The sequence below is a fragment of the Natator depressus genome, chromosome 3 (assembly GCF_965152275.1).
Source record: "Natator depressus isolate rNatDep1 chromosome 3, rNatDep2.hap1, whole genome shotgun sequence".
NCBI classification, from domain to species: Eukaryota; Metazoa; Chordata; order Testudines; family Cheloniidae; genus Natator; species Natator depressus.
The window spans coordinates 151,018,661-151,034,553 of record NC_134236.1 but is presented as its reverse complement, the minus strand read 5'-3'; the positions used below and the strand labels follow the sequence as shown (position 1 = coordinate 151,034,553).

The 15,893-nt window shown below is 40.4% G+C and overlaps 1 protein-coding gene across 2 annotated transcripts in view; it reads right to left on the bottom strand.

Annotated features, from left to right (window-relative positions):
- ZFAND3 (zinc finger AN1-type containing 3) overlaps positions 1-14,060 on the bottom strand; it is a 236,682-nt gene extending 222,622 nt beyond the window's left edge. The window contains exon 1 of one of the 2 annotated variants that reach the window (XM_074949104.1): positions 13,974-14,060. In XM_074949104.1, coding sequence (XP_074805205.1) covers positions 13,974-14,044 — 71 coding nt within the window. In that variant the 5' untranslated portion in view covers positions 14,045-14,060. The remainder of the gene's footprint in view (positions 1-13,973) is intronic. The other variant, XM_074949105.1, reaches the window with a different exon arrangement.
- Positions 14,061-15,893: the final 1,833 nt, after the last annotated feature.

Below are 15,893 nucleotides of genomic sequence, written 5' to 3'. Positions count from 1 at the left end.
ATCCTTGATCAGTAATTATAAAGAAATTGAGGTTCTCCATAACTTGCAAAATCTTCTAACTATTTTCAGTTATAAAAGCTAGTTACAGCTGAACTCCAGATATATATCCTAAGTTAAAGCCTACAACAATGGTATTTTAACCAAAGCCAGAAACTGATTAGCAAATCAGCAAACTGAGGTGACGGCATTAAAAAGAAACCTCTGTACCAGTAAGGTAACCAAATCAATTTCCAACATCAGCAGCTTCAAGAATTTAATGATGTTTCAGCTACTTGAGCTGAAAATACTGAAAAATAAAGTTGAAAATTATAATAAAATCCACTAGTGTCTGCCTGTCAGGCAGCAATAGATTTAAAGCACCCACTGCAAATACCTAAAGCCTTCATCTGGCCTAATTCTGTCCAGTTTAGGTTTCCAATTACTGCACTATTTCAAAAGCAAATCTTAATATACCTCATTGCAGAATACTATCTAAACTCACACAGAAGTAATCAGGCTCAACATGTTATATAGCAATAATATAAAGGTGGTCACCTGACTGTGTATATTTAGTCAGGTCCCAAGTCAAGTGACCCAAAAACCAGAAAAGGAAACAAGCTCAGTTCTTCATTTTATCTCCCCACCCAATGCTTTGTTTAAACAGTATATGGCTTACAGAAGTGTACATGGTCTAGATGTTCACAAGTCCAGAGCACATACAAAACAAGCAGTGAGGAAGGAAAGCATCAAAATAGCAAAGGGCTTGTTAAAATGTCATTCGCACCTTGTCAGACTGCAGTCAGACCTACCTCCTGACACCATCACAAACGCAGTAAAAAAAATATGTTAATGCAACATTAAGATTGAGAAGTGAACTTTATACTACTTAAGAAATTTAAAGGTTAAGCTTCCCATAGCAAAATTAACTCAAACACTGCATATATTTAGGTTTGTCAATTGCTGTTTCTGCTGTGTTGCTGTGGAAACCTTAAAGGCACAGGTCAGGATAAGTCACCTTGAAATAAGGGTCATCTAAGGGTAGTTTTTTCAAGACAAAATATGCTTTGAGTCACAACTTAATTTAAATAGGATGTCATTAATATTCCTTTTTAAAAAAATATTAATTGGTTTGTTGTAAGAAATGAGGTCAAAATAATTGTAAGAAGTGATTAAAACTATTTAAGAACCCAGACTCCACTAGCAGATAGAGCCAAATTTGAATAAGAAAAATCACAGGGTAGTCTTGCTCAGTAGTGGGCTGACCAGGGAGACAGACCAATACTAAGTCACAGAAATCAAAACCAGGACACACACACAGTCATAGGGCCCAATGCTACAAACCCTTATGCATGTGAGTAACTTTGCTCAGGTGAGAAGCCCAGGTGATTTCAGAATCATAAGAATAAGGGACACATTATTAAAAGTAAAAAGCAAAGGAGTTAAATTGGTTAGTCTCTAAGGTGCCACAAGTACTCCTTTTCTTTTTGTGAATACAGACTAACACGGCTGCTACTCTGAAACCAATTATTAAAAGTGAAATAATTATATTAATCGTGTTTACTTTTCACTATGCTATTTACTTTCACTATTCAAGTTGAGTGATGCACAAGAGAGACTAGTCAATTTCCCCTTCAGGTTCTCATATAGTACCACAATACTGCTCAGAGATTATTTCTATTTGCTGTGGTGTTGTAACCATGTTGGTATCTGGATATATAAGATATTACCTTACCTATTACCTGTCTCTCCTATTTCTTTTGGTATTTTAAAAGTAGTGGAAACATTTCTACTGGTCTTTGATTTTACTCCCAGGTGAGATCTAATATTTATTTCTTGAATTCCATTTTCTTTAAGAAAAAGAAAATCTGCTGCTATATCAGCAAAGTACCCAACACTAAAGTCAAAGTGTTGCCCAGAGAAAGGAAGAAGAGCGTCCTTCCTCCAGGCCCCACGCCATTTTTAGTAGAACCACCAGTTACCTGGTCATTAGGGAAGGAATTACTAAATTACTTGTGGGTGTAGTACACAGGTTGAAAATTTTAAAAAAAGGAACAGCTACTCAACCAATAGAAACTACTTGCCAGAGAAACAAATGAATTGTTTAGCAAGCATTAAATGGCACACTTCCTACATCTAACATCCATCTAAATAAACAGAGGAGCATGCTATCAGGAAACGTAAGAGAAAAATTACAAGCATTAAAAATATTCCATCTTCCTACCACAGGCAGTTATGAGGCTTGGAAAGTTATTTTGCAAACTAAAAAGGAATCAACCTTCATCAAATTAACTGAATTATTTCTAAGGCAATTTCATTTATTTTGTACATCAGTATTAAATGCAGAGCCCCACTATTCAGCAAAAATACTGGAAGATTTCAAATGTGATTATAAATTGCTTTCTACACAACGTTCAAAAATGACAAGTTAGCATATAGGGAGACTACTAAGCATATTTTGATCCATCGTAAGTGCCCTGCATTAATTATACCAAAACCAACTACTCATTCCGTGTTTGAGAAAGATTTCAGGAACCCCAAGCAATGACCAGTTTTTCAGTCTTCTAAACTTTAAGGAGACTGAATAAGTTTCAAGACTTTTCCAGCACCAGATTTTCCTATACAAAATTTGAACAAAGATTGACACAGGATCCTCAACACTGATATTGGAGCAAACTTTTTATAGGAGGGGCTCAAAAAGGCTCTTGCTCTTTCAAGGTACCATGGACCCAAGATCAATTCTAAAAAGGAAACCATTGGATGTAAAACTGATGAATACTCTATTAAAGCTGTACCAAACTAAAATCAGAAAATTCTTTTCTGGTACCAATCATTGTTAAAACACTATCAATAGAGCTAAAAACCAAAAGTCATTAATAAATCAACAAGTGTGTTAACACACACTGAATCCAACTTTAGAAACTGTATTCTCCAATAGCCAGCCAGCACTGAGTGGGATAAGGGGGGGAATTGTTTTTTGTTGTTTTTTTTTAAATTACTTAGCATCCCAGATGTAAAGATTGGATGAAGTTCTCTAGGATGGACCAAATCTGTACTAAGATTTTCTGGGTTAAAAAGAAAAACAAAAAACAAAAAAAAACCCAAAAAGTGTTCTCCTAAAAACCCAGTGAACTAATTTTGTCATTGCTATATTTTAACACTTCCTTCGTTCTTGATGCACACTAAAAAGTAATGCCAGCACATTTTTAAAATAAGAAGTATTACTTTGTCTAACATTAAAATCAACACCTGCTCCTGCAAGCTGTTATCAGCAATATCAGGCCTAAGATTTAGCTCCTCTCTCAAGCTAAAAATGTGTTTCAATGACCTGCAATTGATTTTTGTTAAATAAAAAACACCACCACCACCACTTTCAAAGACACATAATTGATTCTCCAACAAGCTAGACTGAATGATATTGATGACATCTTGCACCAAAATAGTATCTAATCAACAGCTAGGATAACCATACAATTTCAAATACTGTGGGATTCCTCTGTAAGTGAGACAGCTTTGCATACTTTAAAAATACATATGTAACTTACTCTGAGACATCTTTCACAAACAGCATATAATTAGAGATCAAAACACTGCCGTCATGGTGACAAGGCCAATCTCTGTAATATGTGCATATTGTGAAAGCAGACCTTGTTTTAGTGATTAAGCCAATGAGACAGGACTTTGGATTCTCTATGATAAAGAGCTATTCTGTATTTTTCTAACTGCTCTCACTCTAGTACTGCTTATTTCTTTTTTTTTTTAAAAAAAAGATACTTTGAACTGATATAGCAATTTTCATTCAGGGATCTCAAAGTGCTTTACAAACATTAGTGGCATGATAGATAAACACACTCATTTTAAAAGGGACGAAACCAAGGCACAGATGTTAAGCAGCTCATCCAAGGTCACAGACTATGTTTGTTTAAAAGCTGGGAATGGAACTCAGTTCCATCAGTTTCTTACTAAAGGTTTCAGAGTAACAGCCGTGTTAGTCTGTATTCGCAAAAAGAAAAGGAGTACTTGTGTCTCTGTGTATATAATGTCTTCTGCAGTTTCCACAGTATGCATCCGATGAAGTGAGCTGTAGCTCACGAAAGCTTATGTTCAAATAAATTGGTTAGTCTCTAAGGTGCTACAAGTACTCCTTTTCTTTCTTACTAAAGTCATCAAACAATGCTCCCTGCCCTTTTTATCAGTTTGCCTGGTTGATTTTAAAACTGCTTTAGAAAAAACAGTATGCACGCATGAACACGTGTACAATTTATTCTCTACAGAAGAGTCTGCATAGAACAAGTGTTTATCATATTTATTTATTTAGAGCCATTCAAATTGGGCAAAATACATTTTTTGTAAAAACAAGCTTTTATAAAACCTATGTCCAACAGAAATGTTTTCAAAATTATTTAAATGACAATAAAAACAGTCTTTTTAAAACAAATAAATATTTCCCTGAAGCGTTTACAATCCAAACACTACAGCACTGAACTTGAAACCTAACTGCCTGCATTCATCTTCAGTGTTCAAGTTAAGAGAATGCAAGAAGTGAGCATGATAAATAGCGAAAAGTGAACAGGATGCTTACGATTCTGTTTTAACCACCTAAGGCAGTGGGGTTCCCAAACTGTGGGCTGTCAGAACACCAGGAGCCCACGGAATGCTTGCTGGAACTAAAAAATAATTAAATACTTTTCTAACATACTCTTCCATGTTCACAGGTGCTGTAGTTGCCACAGGGATGTTATTCAATTGCCAGTGAGAAAAGCGATGGTGGTACACACAATTGTGAATGGAAGAGGAAGCATCCGAGTCAAGCTCTCCATTATGACAGCATTCCCTGCTACGAACATTTGAAAACTCTTCATTTAAGGCACAATTTGTAACACAGCTAGAGAACTGTTTACAATATATGGGACTAATCCTACATTTCCTGTGTACCTATGATTCCCAATGACTTCAATGAATGCAGGATCTGGCCATATGATTTTTTTAATATGATGGTATCTCTTTAAAATCTGAAGTAGCAGTTGTCTGTTTTTGCATGAGTCTACAGACACTACGCAAGTTCTACTGGATACCACTGTCAGCTCTGGCACCTAGACAAACTTCTACCTGAAATCATAAGGTGCTAGTCATCCACACAGAGGCTTCATTTTCAGAATCATTTTGCATTTGTCACTGGCAATGTCTCCAGCTATATTTGCCCACATATTCTCTCAGGCCCCTGCAGGTCATTTTGTTTTGTAAATAATAGATCAGGAAATACTCAGACCTGGACCTTTTAGAATGTTTCGCATCTGGAGAAGTCAACTGTCACCCCACAATCACACGTCCCATTTACAATTTCTTCTAAAAATCATAAGAGGGCTCTTTCTCAGTAACCCCTGTCCAACCTGTATTGACAGGAAAAAGAATATCCTCTTAGTCATTTGAGTAAGACAAGTGGGAGGGGTGCCATTTTCTAAGAAAGACAGAAAGACAGAAAGAAAGGCGGGGGGAGGGGCGACAAATCAGACAAGTTCACTTGTCCCCAGATTATCTGAACACATGGCTTCCTTTTGAGGCCCAAAAGAGGATCTCATCACATGATCACAATCAACATTATAGAATATATACATACACATATATTCACTGCATGCCATTCTCTTAAGACATCTGCAGGATATGTACACCAATGTACTTATTTTACAGTTAACTAATCCATCTTCAAAAAATGCTAATTTGAGAGGACAGGAGATAATCATTCCTCAGCTTCAGGCTCAGATTATAAACAGAAAAAAGGACTGTTTTTTTATGAAAACATGGTACATCCATCTCTGATATATGCACTTATGTGGTGCCAAAAGAGACTTGCATTTATTTATAGATAAAGTAATCTAATTTCGAAGCCATTCTCAAATCTGAGAGAAATTTCCATGCCAAGTCAATCAAAATATTCAAATCAAAACCAAACTCCTCAATGAAAATATGTAACCGACTCATTTCATGACACTAGCGGAACCTGTGTGTTCTGTGGCCAACTCCTTCCTTAGTCAAAAGGATGACACGACTCTGAAGGCAAAATTAGCTTTTAAGCCTCCTCTTTTCATTACTTCAAGGATGCAGTATTAGAATCCTTGGAGCTCCATGTTCAGAACAGTTTTTATAAACATTTGTGAGAGTTTGGTGTCAGCGTGAAGACAAACTTAAATATCCCTTTTAATTATGAAAGTTATGCTTACTTAAAACTGAGATGTACATTGACAACCCTTTGTCTCATGGACTATGTTCATTATAAGATGTTACAATAATTTAAAATGAACTGAAAAACACCTCCAATTAAGTCAATTGACTCAATATGTAAAGCGTGACATATCTACAGCACAAAACCAGCGTCAGGTTCTTGAGTGACACATTATACAGCAGTACAGTCTATGTTATTAAACAGTATAAAACCAAAGAAACATTTTGTAGTTCTCACTATGGAGCAAATGTTAGCATTATTCAAGTCACAATACTTTCAGCTTACCACAGTTTGAAAAAAATACCAGACACATACCATTCAGAAGCTAATAAGAAAGACCGTAGGTGGTCTAGGACAAATGACTCTAGTGCTCCCAAACTGCTCCAAGCTTCACCAACTAGTAGAGTGAAAACGACTTGCTCCTTGTCAGTTTACATTCAGAAGGTTATCTTTGCAACAATTTTTTCTATAATTTTTGCTATCTTACAGCAAAAAAACTTCAAATCCAGACTCCAGCGAGAAACTGCTGAATTGGAATTCATTTGCAAATTGGATACTATTAATTTAGGCTTAAATAGAGACTGGGAGTGGCTAAGTCATTATGCAAGGTAGCCTATTTCCCCTTGTTTTTTCCTCCCCCCCTCCCCCCCCCAGACGTTCTGGTTAAACTTGGATTTATGCTGTAAATGGCCCACCTTGATTATCATGCACATTGTAAGGAGAGTGGTCAGTTTGGATGAGCTATTGCCAGCAGGAGAGTGAGTTTGTTTGGGGAGAGGGGGTGAGAAAACCTGGATTTGTGCTGGAAATGGCCCACCTTGATTATCATGCACATTGTAAAGAGAGTGGTCACTTTGGATGGGCTATTACCAGCAGGAGAGTGAGTTTGTGTGTGGGGGGGGGGGGGGGGCGGAGGGTGAGGAAACCTGGATTTGTGCTGGAAATGGCCCAACTTGATGATCACTTTAGATAAGCTATTACCAGCAGGAGAGTGGGGTGGGAGGAGGTATTGTTTCATGGTCTCTGTGTATATAATGTCTTCTGCAGTTTCCACAGTATGCATCCGATGAAGTGAGCTGTAGCTCACAAAAGCTCATGCTCAAATAAATTGGTTAGTCTCTAAGGTGCCACAAGCACTCCTTTTCTTTTTTCTATATGAAAGCTTGTATTATGGAGAAATTCATGGTTTAGGTGACTAGATTTTTCACCCCCTGGCTTAACTGGAGAGATGAACAGATCTCTAGTTCAGTAAGCATACCAATGGTTTTCTTAAACCAGATATTTTCATATGCCATCTGGTTTTTGTTCATTTTTTAGAACAGCAAATTCAACGTTTTTGCTTTGTCTACTCTCATTTTTGTTTCTCCAATTTTGAACTCATTGGTCCAAATGAAGAAGTTATTTCCTATATCCATAGAGAAGAGGTTTCTGTAGAGAAAGCTGGTTTACTACTTCAACAAAATATGGCTCTATGTGATAGGCCAGCAATTTCCATTTCAATGGTTCAACTTCAGCAACAAACGTACTTTTGAAATAGTTTAGCTCCAGTCCTGAAATTGATACCTTGTGGCAAGAATTCCACAGGTTGTGTGCTGTATTCAAAAGTATCTACTTTTATCAATTTTAAATTTACTATCTTTCAATTTAAGTGGCTGTCCCTTGCATCTAACTTACTTGCTCTATATTAGTCATTATTTTATATGAACTCTAGTTCAAAGAGAGAACATGATAAAAAAAATCCCAGACTGTCATTTTCCCCTCATATTGAAAAATTCCCATGTCTCTGATCATCTTCAATATCCTCTATGATGAAAACTGATGCAAAGAATTTTAGTTTCTCTAAAGTGTCTTTGTCATCCTTAATTACTCTTTTTACTTGCTGGTAGTCTAGGGGATCAACCCATTCTCTTACAGGCTTCTTCCATTTCAATATAATACCTAATTACAAAGCCATGAAGCTGGTGCAAGACAGAAAGTGGTGGAAAGACTTAATTCAGCACCATCATTGCTGCTGAGCCAATGGACGGAAATCAAAGAACAGAAGAGAATATCTAGCTCACAGCAACTGTTGTAAAGCCTTATTTATAAAGTACTTTGAAACACTTGTGTGAAGATACTAAGAGATCAGTGTTAATGAGTTCATATCTAGTAAACCAGAAATATTACATTCAAGTATTTGTCACACAGATACACACACACACACACAAACACAAAATCAGATCCTAACCACTAACTCAAGACGTGTTAATTACTCAGTTTAAGCCTTGTAAAGTGCCCCCTGATAGGTAGGTGCCCCATAAACCTTTGTAATAAAATAATTTTTAAAGAAAGGAGACAACTTATGTTTTGGCTCTCCTATCGGAAAATGAGTTTTCACTTAAGTAAAAAAAAAAAAAAAATCAACAGTGATTAAAGGCAGTGATTTTTAAGCTTTTTTATGTTTTACTATGGATTTAAATCAATTCACCCTATTTAGTGTGAGGAAATAACAGTTTTGGTTAGAGCTAGACCTAAAGTAGGCTTCCCTACCACAGCTATGTCAATACTCCTCAATTCTGATCCACAGCATCACCATCAACCTGCAGTTACTCCAATGCACCTCAACTTCGACCTACAGTATTCACTGCCATTCTAGTCCAGTCTTCACTAAAGACTCCAGTCAACACAAATTGTAACAAGCTGTATGGTAGTTCTGATGTGAACTAGAACAAATCAACAATTCATTCTCTAATGGCTTGCTCCAGAACTTGAGGTTCCAGATAGGAAAGGCACCACTAATCCATTGCACCACCTTCGTCGCAGTGGAAAAGCATTTTCACAGAAACGTGTATATTTCTACTACTGTCTATTCAAGCCTGGTTTAGGTGGCAAGGATGTGGTGTTCTGGTACAAAACAAAATGAAGCTTACAAAGGCATCTTTAGTTAGGTAAGAATGTGGACAGGTGTGGACTCTGGAAATTAGGAAGTTATTTTTAAAAAGGGTTCAGAGTAACAGCCGTGTTAGTCTGTATTCGCAAAAAGAAAAGGAGTACTTGTGGCACCTTAGAGACTAACCAATTTATTTGAGCATGAGCTTTCGTGAGCTACAGCTCACTTCATCGGATGCATCCGATGAAGTGAGCTTTCGTGAGCTACAGCTCACTTCATCGGATGCATCCGATGAAGTGAGCTGTAGCTCACGAAAGCTCATGCTCAAATAAATTGGTTAGTCTCTAAGGTGCCACAAGTACTCCTTTTCTTTTTAAAAAGATCACCCAGGGTCCTTGGAGAGGAAAAAAAAAAGCTTCAACCTCCAAGTTAATCAGTGCCCAGAGAGAGCTTTGTGAAAAATCAAAGGACTTTCTTTTATTTAAAAAAAAGAAACAACTTATTTGATTAGAAAAAAGGAATGCTTCAGTGATCCATAGTCAGAAATTAATCATGTAACTGAAATTTATATTCTGTTGATCAACTGCTTCATACTATATTAGACAATCACAAAAGGGCCAGGTTAATGTGACAGCAGCATGGTAATGTACTAACAACTAGAAAATTCAGATTCAGAAGTAAGCTCTGGATTCTCCCAGGACACTAGAAAGCTTGGGGCTGAATGTGTCATCATGTATAGGATGGAGACAGTGTCAGTGAGAAGCAGGATAAGTGGTAACATCCTACTGAACCCCTGCTGGCCTGTTCGCAAAGCAGTATTGCCATCAGCTTTGGCGGAGTACAGTACCTTATAAGTTGCCAGAAATAAGATGGGATCAAACTAATCATACTGTGTATTTAATCAACTTCCTGCTAGCAGCCACCATTTTGAGAATGGAATTCATTTGTTTTATGCTTATTAACATATTTCCTTCTTTTCTGGTTCTAAGGCATTGCATACAATGTTGGTATGGGCTTTAAAGGAAATAAAAATATTCACTAGAGCACAAATAAAGTTGTCAAGTTATTTCTTTGACGTCTCCCTTCCCCACAATCAACTCCTATAAGTCCAACTGGTATTTCAGCTTGTAATAGTAACCCATGCATATGACTGCTTAATTACAAAGGTCCCAGTCCTGCAATGAGCTCTGCACAAATGGATTCCTGTCCTTGTGTAGAGAAAGCCCTTCCAAAGTCAATTGGGATCTGCCCACAGGATATCCATAACAGGATTGGGTCCTAAATTTGAGCAAAACAGCTCTAGGTACCAAGAAAAATGGCTTGATTGGAGTACGTATGGCATAAGATATATGTTTGTGAAATCTGCAGCTCTAAAAGAAAACAACCAATGCAACCTGCAGTCTGTGATTCCAAAAAGAAACTGAAAGAATGTAAATCCAGTATAACTGAAACCCCAAATGTATGTTGCAATGCTCACACTGCCTGAAACTCAACAAAGCTTATGACATGCTATAATAATGGAAGGAAAGAATAGTGAAGGTATTTCGAAGATATTGGAAGCATAAATTCTTTTGTAAATGAAGTTCTAAGAGATTATTATAGACTAGGTTTGCAGATTTAGGCTGTCTGTTTGGATACCTGAAATGATTTATTAAAATGTAATGTTCAACCCAATGCTCCACTTGACCTAAAGGATTTAAAGGGATTGTTCCTTTTTTTTTTTTTAAATGATGCATAAAGAATAACTGAAAGGTATTTTTTTTGTTTTTCCCCCTTAGAAAAAAGGAATGTCAAGGTCTTGCTATAAGGCCTCTGGGAGCTTTCAGGGCTTGTTATTGTGAGCTTTAACAAAGATTAACATTTATAATTGAAGTTAATCATTGACCTTAAATAGATGTTTAAAGAAAGTTTTACATATAGGCTGACAAAAAATCCCTTCCCCTCTCAGTTGTTCAGTTCGCAGTATCTTGTATCATCACCATTTTACTAGTTTTCTAGTAAACGTCCAGTAAACACAGAGTCTTCCAGCCTAAACAGGACCTAAATTTCTAATATAAAAACAAGCAAAAGTTTTTTAAACTTTTCAGACTTTTATGCATCAGAAATCAGGAACAAAATATGGAATCCTCCCTCCTCCTCACCCCCCCCCCCCCCCGTACATCACTTTTTAAAATGTGTGTTTCCTGAACTCCTGACATTGTAGTTCACCTAAAGACAGATTTTAGTGCTAGGATCAACAGCAAGTATTTTTACATGAAAGGCCTACTTTATTTGTAATGCTCCTTTTCACATTTTTCTTACCATGCCAAATGTTTGTGGATTACTGTAGAGAACATTCACTTTAGGCAAAAGCTAGTACTAAACATTACACAGAACTTTTATGTTTCACCACATGAAAATAATTACAACCTTTTCATATTTAGCCAAGACCAACTTCCTGGAGTCCAGACTAGCCCATTGGCTTAGCATACATTGTTCTACCACAAGTGTGATTCAGGATCAAGGGCAGCCTTGAGAGAAATCTTGATCATTAGACTAGTGGGGAACATTGAACAGCCAAAGATTTCGGAGAGAAGAGTGAGATGTGCACCACTTACTGCCTGTCCACTAGTACAAGGATCAAGATTCCTCCCAAGGCTGGTGATAAGCTGCATTTCCACTAGGAGGACTTGCCAGCATAGCTACAGCAGTACAGTTCTACCAGCAAACCATTTCTAGTGTAAACAAGGACAAAGAAAACGAGGACAAGTGTGTCTTCAGAGATCAGAACTACATATGTACACAAGCCAGCCACTCTACAGGACGCTTAACAATGTCAGCCTCTGATAACTCAATGAGGAAAAGTCTGAGCCTCTGATAAAACAATCTTTCTCTTTTCTTTTCTTTTTTCCTTCTGATAAAGTATATTTGTGTTCTGGAAAGGTGCCAGATTGACAGAACGAGAAACTGAAGCCCTGTTTATCAACACAACAGGTAGAGAAGGGGAACTTTTCCATACTGTTCCACTGCCAAAGTATTTCAACCCTATCTTGGAGGAATAACTGCTGGAACAACATCCCTTCAAAAGAGGGAAAATTAGTCCCAATTGTGATGGGTGTTTGTGTGATGAGGAGAAATATCCATCAATATATAGGCAGCATCTTTAAAGGGCCATTTTCTTCATAGCCTCATTGCACCATTTGAGGCACCAGATTTTTTTCATGACAATACACTGATGTCACAAACACAGGACACTGAACTCAATACAAAGTTCAGCATGAAAAGAGCTGTGAGCTGAAGTTTTCATAACTCCTTCAGTGCTTTTGTACATCATCACTGATCACAGAAGCCAGCACATCATAATGGAAATAGTGGCAACTCTTTTTCAGTCATGTTATAGAAGACATGAGGCATGAATACAGGGGCCTAGTAAATCAAAAATAAAGTAACAATTTACTGTATATTTACAATATGCCTTGTAGGTTCACTCCCAATGGAATCATCATATTTGTCAAAGTTCAGACTTGTATCATAACTCACAAATGGGATTTAATTTAGAATTCTGCCATTCCAATAAAATCATCAAATGTAGCCTATTGAATAGTGACCGTTCTAAATCACTCTTAATATGCATCCCTCCGCTCCTCCAAAGTACCTTAAATTGTATTATATAAATCCCAAGAAGGTACAGTCATAGACAGGTATAAGTCTCAGGTGAACTCCCACAATTCTACCCATTTACATATCCTTTGAACACTCCATAAATAAGAACTTTAGGGACCTACATTTTCACCACACATATTAAAGACACTTTTTGTTCATGTCTCAGCCAGCACATTCCATATGCCACAATATATCTGCTAAAAACCAATAATGGAAACATCATTACCAGGCATGGCCCGGAAAGTGAAAGAAGAATCAAATGGGCAGTTATGTTTTTTTCCTCCAGCACAGAGGAATGACTTTTCTCCCTAAAAAAACAGGATTAGCCAGCAGATGACATGGACCATCCCTACCATGAGGCCTGCTGGGAAGGTTTTATAAAGTGGCAACAGGACACCTTCTGTATTGCTAATCATATATACATGGCTGTATATGGCTCTTTACAGACTTAAAGCAGGACAGACTGAAAGGGGACCTAAGTTACATGCTAGCCATATCTATGAAAGACCAAAATTCTTGAAAGAATTCAAGAAAGTTGCCTGCCTGGCACTTTGCTGATGTCACAATTATTCCACCTGGGGCTCAGAAACAAGGTGTGTTGGTATCAATTAAATAGAACATCTGGAGGGATGAGCAGAGAGAGACATTGAAGCTGCTCCCTTCAGGAAATTCTCTACAATTTCTAAAGGCCATGGAGGAGCCCAGACAAAGGTGTCAAAGCTGTGGGGGGGGAGTGGGGAGGCGGTAACACATGGGGATGACTAAATAATAATAATAATGTGATGACTAATACAAGCCACAGACACACACAGATGGGGACCCCACTACAGAGAGCTATTCAATGCCTTGAAACGAGAATACAGATGGGATATTTTGGGATGATTTAACGACTGTCGCCACCCCTACTAAGCCACTTGTACTTGTAAATCAGGAGCCAGCCACCCCCTCTGTGATGCAGCAAATACAGTCACATGCCTGGGGGAGGGGCCCCTCTGACAGGGGAAGCCCCCCCGCACAGCAGGGGCCACACGCCCCTGCCCTGAAGCAATCCAGACTAGGGTGGGGAAGGGGGGTGGTGCAGCCTTCGTGACAGGCCCGAGGGGAGACCAGTAATCCCAGCCCCAACCCGGCTCTGCCGTCCCTGGCCTTAGCCACCAGGCCCGGCTCTGGTCCTGCCCAGCCCCACGGTGTAGCCCAGACCCCGGCCCGGCCTCCTCCCCCGGGCCTCACCCCGCCCGCTCGGCCCCCTCCCCGGGCCGCACTCACCCCCAGAAGCCGCAGGGGCACCGGGGCGGCAGGCTGGGCGCCTTGCTGCGCTCGCTGCCGGCGTCTCCCATGGCAGGTCCGAGTCTCCGGCGGGGCCGGGGCCGGGGCGGGGGGTCGCTAGGAGCGGAGGGTCCGGGGCTCGGAGCCGGGATTCCAGGCCGGTCAGCTGGAGCCGGGCGCTACCACTGCGGCGGTAGCGGAGGGGACGGAACGGGAGCAGCAGCCGCGCCCGGCGAGGCCTGGGGGGGACACTGAGCTCCGGGCGGCGCCCCTCCCTCTCAGCGGCGGCTGTGACGAACCTACTCTCGCCGCGGGCCGCACGCACCCCCTGACCCAACAATACCCCCAGCTCCTCCCCCCGTAGTGCGCGGGATGGTATCGCCCGGCCGCTGGCTCAGGTGGGAGTGGCCCGCACCATCGTCCTCCGGTGGGGGAGGTTGGAATAAAGCAGGGGCGAGGGCCAGGAGACGGTAACTGCTGAGGGCGCTGATAGCCAGGACTAACGAGTCGCATCCGGCCTCAGAGGGTTCAGGGGCAGCGGGGACAACAGAAGTATCTAGAGAGGCCTCCCTCCCACCACATGTACGAGATGGTACGGCCCGGGAAGATGGACCTCGGCCTGAGAGATGGGGGTGAGGGTTGGCGGGTGGCGCATGCGCGATTAGGGGGAACCCGGAAGTGGCAACGGAGCCGCCTCGTCGCGGGAGGTTCCCCCGGCGTGAAATCCAGCCCCGGGATCCCCCCTGTGGGTCCGGCGTCCCCTACTCAGACCCCGCCGCCGCCCGGGGCCTCGTGCGCCTGGAGGGGCTCGTGATTGAGAGGCGGGTCTGCGGGCCCGGACTCCTGGGTTCTCCGTCCGGACCACCCCCGCCCCGTGTGTGACCTTGGGCTGGTGCCCGCTGCCCGCTCAGTGCCCGAGCGGTGCTGGGGCCGGTTCGCTCCCCGGGGTGCCCGACCCTGACTCTCATCGATCCCCTGAACCACTTCCCGCAAGACCCAGGGTCTTTGTCTGCCTCGGGTCGCTCCCACCCCCCAGCTCCAGCCCAGACCCCCTCCCCACAACACGCCCCGCTGCTTAGCAAGGGTTTAATGACCCCAGAGGTGTGTCTGGGGACTCGTTGTTCCGCACGGTGTGGATCCTACCCGGACCCTTCCTTTCTCCGTGCTCCTGTGAGTTTCATTGCCCTCGGACAGGAGCATTGGACTATCTGTCATCCTCAAAACTTTCCCCACTCCATACCCCAAATTCTGCCAAAAGGCACCTAAACCATCCAGAGGTGACTAAAATTAAATGAAAATTACATTTAAACCAATCTGGCGGAGGGGTTAGCCTCTCTACCATTTGTACTTTGCAAATACAGAATCAGATTAAATTTGGCCCCTAAATGTAGGTGATGTAAGAACAAACCTATACAAATCTAAGACCACAACAGATATTTCTGAGAAATAACTCTTAATTTTCAATTGTAGTGGAACACAATTTTTGTTAACAAATAAATATTAATTTAGTATTTGCTACTGAAAGAGTGTAGCACTGTACAAATTATTTGTGGTGTCTATACTTATGATTTTGTTTTCTGCATATTGCATCCTTAAGATTAAAGATTACCTGCTTGTCTCTGTGTGCCTCAGTTTCTCCATCTGTGAAATGGGAATAACGATATTGACTCACTACTGTAAAGTGCTTTTTGATCCTTGGATGAAAAGTGCTACGTAAGTGAAAAGTATTAGTATTATGATTAACAATGTAAGGTAATTTTAATATAGTTCATTATGGAGATGCTGGTTGCAATTCCATAGTTAAAGTTTTTCTGTTTTGCATTTAAAGCAGGGTTGGATTCAACCTTTTTATGTTGTATGATAAATACAGCATATCCTCTCCAAACTTACAGCACTTGTTCTTTGAGTACAAGTAAATCT